Source organism: Schistocerca cancellata, chromosome 5 (assembly GCF_023864275.1).
Source record: "Schistocerca cancellata isolate TAMUIC-IGC-003103 chromosome 5, iqSchCanc2.1, whole genome shotgun sequence".
In the NCBI taxonomy this organism is placed as follows: domain Eukaryota; kingdom Metazoa; phylum Arthropoda; class Insecta; order Orthoptera; family Acrididae; genus Schistocerca; species Schistocerca cancellata.
The window spans coordinates 427377428-427383427 of NC_064630.1; the positions used below are offsets into that span (position 1 = coordinate 427377428).

Below are 6000 nucleotides of genomic sequence, written 5' to 3' on the forward strand. Positions count from 1 at the left end.
TGTGGAACATGCATTTAATATTTGTTCTTAACCCACTTCATTTAACAATAAACTTTAATTTCATACCACTAAAACCCTGATTTTAATAACCTGCGATTTCTTCATCCCCAGTAACTCGGAAACTGTTAGTCCTACAGAAAACAAGAATAGGAACTTTTTGTAGCAAATTTAATGTAGCTTAATTTTGTACTGGGGAATATCTTCGCTATAAGCAAAGGTTTTCCAGTGATGTAAGAAATATGTATGTGCTGGTGTAAGCCGTCGCCAGCACATCAGGCTGGCAAAGAGGTTGTGAGAAGATCAATAGTAGGCACAAGCAACGCGCCTATCGGGAGAGAGGCCAAATACAGACTTGCAAGCAATGCACCGCCAAAGCCCGCTCGACCTCTAGTATTTACAGCGCCACCACAGACAGCATGGCTCAACCAATCAGTCATCAAGTGAGGCACCAAGTCGAGTCTTCTGTCACAGCCCAATCACTTGTAGTCGCAGACAGAGTCGCAGTCTCAGGCAGCACATAGCGACCAGAGTAGAGTATATAGTGAACTTGTACTTTACCAACAGTGAGGCTGATGTGGCCTATTGTTCCACAACACCTGGACTATCCTAAGTAAAGTACAGGGTTATTACAAATGATTGAAGCGATTTCACAGCTCTACAATAACTTTATTATTTGAGATATTTTCACAATGCTTTGCACACACATACAAAAACTCAAAAAGTTTTTTTAGGCATTCACAGATGTTCGATATGTGCCCCTTTAGTGATTCGGCAGACATCAAGCCGATAATCAAGTTCCTCCCACACTCGGCGCAGCATGTCCCCATCAATGAGTTCGAAAGCATTGCTGATGCGAGCTCGCAGTTCTGGCACGTTTCTTGGTAGAGGAGGTTTAAACACTGAATCTTTCACATCAATATGCGTGACACTTGCCCGCACGCGTTCAACCGTTTCTTTGCTCACTGCAGGCCGACCCGTTGATTTCCCCTTACAGAGGCATCCAGAAGCTTTAAACTGCGCATACCATCGCCGAATGGAGTTAGCAGTTGGTGGATCTTTGTTGAACTTCGTTCTGAAGTGTCGTTGCACTGTTATGAGTGACTGATGTGAGTGCATTTCAAGCACGACATACACTTTCTCGGCTCCTGTCGCCATTTTGTCTCACTGCGCCCTTGAGCGCTCTGGCGGCAGAAACCTTAAGTGCGGCTTCAGCAGAACAAAACTTTATGAGTTTTTCTACGTATCTGTAGTGTGTCGTGACCATATGTCAATGAATGGAGCTACAGTGAATTTATGAAATCGCTTCAATCATTTGTAATAGCCCTGTAGCTTCCTGTTTATGTTAATGAAGAACCCTGTTAATACATGCATGCAGTTGTGTTATAGAAAGAGGATACCGGCCACCAAACAACATCGTCTCCTTGGTCCCCATGGTACAAGCTTACAGTGACAGTGAGACGACAAAAGTGACCTTTAAATGCGCTCTATTCCCACCCCACCGGTCAGGATTTTTAATGTATTATTCCTGGCACTCCTCCTACCCTCCGCGAAAATGTGAGACTACGCGATTTTTTTTCCTAATCTAATTTCTTTGATCTTCGTTCACTAGGCTATTAACCAGAGTTTGCTATAGTCTGGGCTGGCAGAAGTCTGTAGAAGTCATCCGACTCGAGCCCGTTTTTTTTTTATTTATTTGTGTCCGACGGCTGTCAACGTCGACGATCTAGCGATACAGTACCGATGTATCGTAGCCTTTATGAAATGACTGTCGAGCTCTGCCAAGCCAGTAAGCAAATATGTGGCTCCAGAACTGAGTGGTGAAACAGAAGCATGGCACCTCATCCATCTCAGGGATCCGGGAGCAAACCTTTGTTCTTCCATTCGAGATAAGGTTCAGTTGTGTTTATTACACGGGTACAAGCTGAGCAACATACTTAAATAAACCACAACTCTCTAAATTGATGAATGCATCGAATGATATGTCTGAATAGGGATTCATCAACATTTACTACTTTATCATTTACAACAATAATATAGTAGGGCCTACTTGGCTTTGTGGTCTTTGTAACACTGACACACTTCGAGACATAGTTAATAGCACAACAAACAGAGAAAAAATTGATGTCTCTTGAATAGATCTCACATGCACTGTGGCACTGAAACTGCATATTTGCGGGATAAAAAAGCATAAATACGAAATTTGGCACGAAAACTTCAGAAACTGTGAAATCGAGATTGCGCTGTGAGATGTGCTTTTGTTACACGACCTGGGCATAGAACGCGTAATTTCCTCAACCAGTCAGAACACAGAATTAGAGCACATTCACGCCAAGTAATCAGACAATCGTATCATCACATTTTCAACGCGAAACACATGCATGACGAAAAAATTTTACGAATGAAACACTAATGAAGTAGATATTTCAATTTAATGTACCAAATGTACAGTATCAAGCAAAGCGATGGTGTAACATGCCAGTAATGTTGAGAAAATTGAAGGCGCGGGTTTCTACGTCTGCATATATACTCTGCAAGCCACCGTGAGGTGCTTGGCAGAGACTACGTCCCATTGTACCGGTTATTAAGGTTTCTTCCCATTCCGTTCACGTATGGAGTGCGGGAAGAATGTCTTATCCTCGCGATCATGATACGTAGGGGTTTGTAGTATATTCCTAGAGTCAGCATTTAAAGCCGGTTCTTGAAACTTTGTTAATAGACTTTCTCGGTATAGTTTATGTCCGTCTTCAAGAGTCTGCCAGTTCAGTATCCCTGTGACACTCTCCAACGGATTAAACAAACCTGTGACCATTCGTGCAGCCCTTCTCTGTATACGTTCAATATCCCCTATTAGTCCTATTTGGTACGGATCCCACACATTTCAGCAGTATTCTAGGATGGTTCGCCCAACTAATTTGTAAGCAGTCTCCTTTTCAGCGCTAGAGCGCATTAAGGATCTATAAGACAAGCCATTTTCTTCTCGGTTTGTTATGCTACAGTGCCCGGAAGTGTGATACCGAAATATAAATATTTAACGATCAGCTGTTCTTCCTATTTTCATTTCAGTGATAATCCTAGATGAAGTGTGAAGAAATATAAATTTCCCGTTCTCATACACTTAGTAACGATCTACAGAATACTGACGTAATTACACTTTAATGACGTATCACTCAGCTTGAACTATGCCGGTACCTTTAGTTACCGATAAAGAGAATCTCTTATAATACTAGTCTACTATCTTGCATTTACAAAAAGGTAGTAATGAAATGTGCAGCTATTGAGGTGCAGATTTGCCATTAAATGTTAGCAGCAAGTCTTGTTAAAACGGAGCATCGTTTGGTTTTCATTTTTTGGTAAAGCAACTGTCATAATTTCTAATATTAGCAACAACTCTCCCGTTTCATTTCGTTAATGATTTCTCGTATCCAAATGCTTTGTAATTGGGTACTGAAAACGTAAATACCTTTCCAGTTGCTCCAGAACCATTCAGATCCGAAACTAGGAACGGCGTATACTCCCCAGTGAATGAATATACCGAGTTTCGCATCGTCGTACCACTGTGGCAAGGGTCGAGAGTCCAGGCTGTCCCACGTTGGTTCGTATGTTACATTGTCTTGATACGGTGCGCCACACACATACCCACAGGCCGAAGCTGCGAGGACGAGATAAAGTGTCAACTGCATCTTGGTATCCTCTCTTATCCAGCGTGTTACCGAAGCTCCTTATATACCTCTATACGGCTTTCCATCTCCTCGCTGATAAAATCTGCTGTTCACTATCGCTGAAACACAATACTGTACAAGATATCGAATCACAGTCGTCGGCGTGGAGAACGCCAGATGTTCTTCTGTAATATCCACTTTGCAGTCATAAGTTCTGAGATTAAAAATTCATTTTAGATACGACGTCTTTGACAATGTTAACATGCTGCATCTTGTAGTATTTTAGTACGAATTACGAGGGAAGATTCCCTTGCATACATGATATTCATTCTGTCCGTTGTCAATTAGGTATTTTTTTCCATTCCCATCTCATGAAGCAGTTCTAAAGAATATAGCAGTATTTTTGCAGGCGGCAGAAGTTTTGTAGATAAAAATACTATTTCGCTGTCGGGTCACTTCGCTGAACATACTACGGCCGTCGCAGTGTGATAACCTGGTTTAACTTGAGGTCATTTCCAAGAAATGGTGCACATCCAAGTCGCGGCCTCACTGCGAACAATATATATCAAACCACACTAAATTTAAACCAGATGTTCGAAAAAAAAAGATTGATGGAAGCAGAAAATACTCCATCGTTTGTTTCCTGTGTTGTTAACATCGAAGTCATAATATCTTCATCGAGAGTGATTCGATTTTGTGGTCAGTTTGCCGATTACGCAATGAATTGTTTGAGCAGAATGTTCAAAATAAATTAACAGTAGAACAATGCACTGAAATCTGCCGGGCCAAAAGCAACCTCTTCCATTCATTCCCACATCGTGTTTCTAACAGATAGTAGAAACACGTAGAAAAATGACTCACGTAGCACTTTAGAAGACAGAGGTAGATATTACACGATGCATCTGTATGCTATTCTAACAACAAACTGTCAGTGATGTTCAAAGCTAGATTTTCTGAGAGCCCCCTTCCCCCTCCCCCCCCTAGAGGTTTGTTTTTGACTTTTCAACAAAAAAAGGAATCACTCACTGAATCAGTTAAACGAAATAAATCGTGGTCTCCACAGTTGATATATATCTTTCTGCTGTGAAAAGGAGGGGCCAGAGTGGCCGAGAGGTTCTAGGCGCTACAGTCTCGAACCGCGCGACCGCTGCGGTCGGAGGTTCGAATCCTGCCTCGGGCATGGATGTGTGTGATGTCCTTAGGCTAGTTAGGTTTAAGTAGTTCTAAGTTCTAGGGGACTGATGACCTCAGCAGTTAAGTCCCATAGTGCTCAAAGCCATTTGAACCATTTGTGAAAAGGAAAGCTATATCGGAGAAAGGGAAGGAAAAAGCCTGTCTTGCGTGGTGTGGCGTTTTGGATGGGAAGGAGGTCAACGCAACAGTAATTTTTACCTTAGAGTAAGAACGAAGTAAATCAGACCGTTCAACGTTTTCAAATCACATGCAATTTTTTTTTTTTTTTTTTTTTTTTTTTTGACCACTTCCTCCGGCGCCTAAATCCAACCTTGGTGATTAGTACACAACAAATCGTTGAAGGTGAGGTGGCTGAAAATTTAAAAATCACTTTCACAGATCGTCAGTGGCAAACAGTAACAGATAATCAAACCGCTGAATGATTAGAGGCGATTATTTCACTGAACAGATGTCTCGGGGAACAAAGTAAATGCATCGGTCGAGCCGAGTTTTCAGAGATAACGTCCAACGCCAGTTGGTCCTAGACGGAAATGTGTGACTGTAGAGCATATGTCAGTGCGGGTTACGTGTTTAACAAGCAGTAGCATTCGAGTTGTTACGAATACTAATTGAAATTGAGAGCAAAAGGTACAATGAAATACCATTTTGGCAGCATACTAAAATCATTGTTCAATAATTAAGAATAGTGACATGTTTGCTTTTCTATCCAACAAACAGCCCCTTGCCCAAATTTCTATAAACAGCAATATTATGTTGATTACAAAGATAATACATCGTTTATAATACACAGGGCCGGTTTAAGGCCCAAACGGCCGCTTGGGGCATCAAGCTGAGAGAGGCGTTAGGCGCCCAAGTGCATAATTTTGTATACAGAGTGTATCATAATAAGTATCTAAAACTGACATGGGTAAAAGTATACGATAATTGCAGCAAAAATGTTCCATTAAATGTGGGTAGGCCATTGTATACTTTCGACTCGCCACTGACAGAAGTATGAAGTAGTGCCCTAGTTGGTATAAATGTATTGGAGATGTAAATTTTTCAGTCAAGAGCCCATATAACTGGGTAAAAATTTCACCCAAGTCCACAGTTACAGAAAATACAGGGGTTGGACAAAAATGTGACAACACCAAACACAACACATCAC

General features: G+C 41.5%; 1 protein-coding gene across 1 annotated transcript in view; it reads right to left on the reverse strand.

Annotated features, from left to right (window-relative positions):
• Positions 1-3681, reverse strand: part of LOC126187751 (alpha-L-fucosidase-like) — a 100188-nt gene extending 96507 nt beyond the window's left edge. Inside the window, exon 1 of the mRNA XM_049929004.1 lies at positions 3461-3681. Coding sequence (XP_049784961.1) covers positions 3461-3680 — 220 coding nt within the window. The 5' untranslated portion in view covers position 3681. The remainder of the gene's footprint in view (positions 1-3460) is intronic.
• Positions 3682-6000: the final 2319 nt, after the last annotated feature.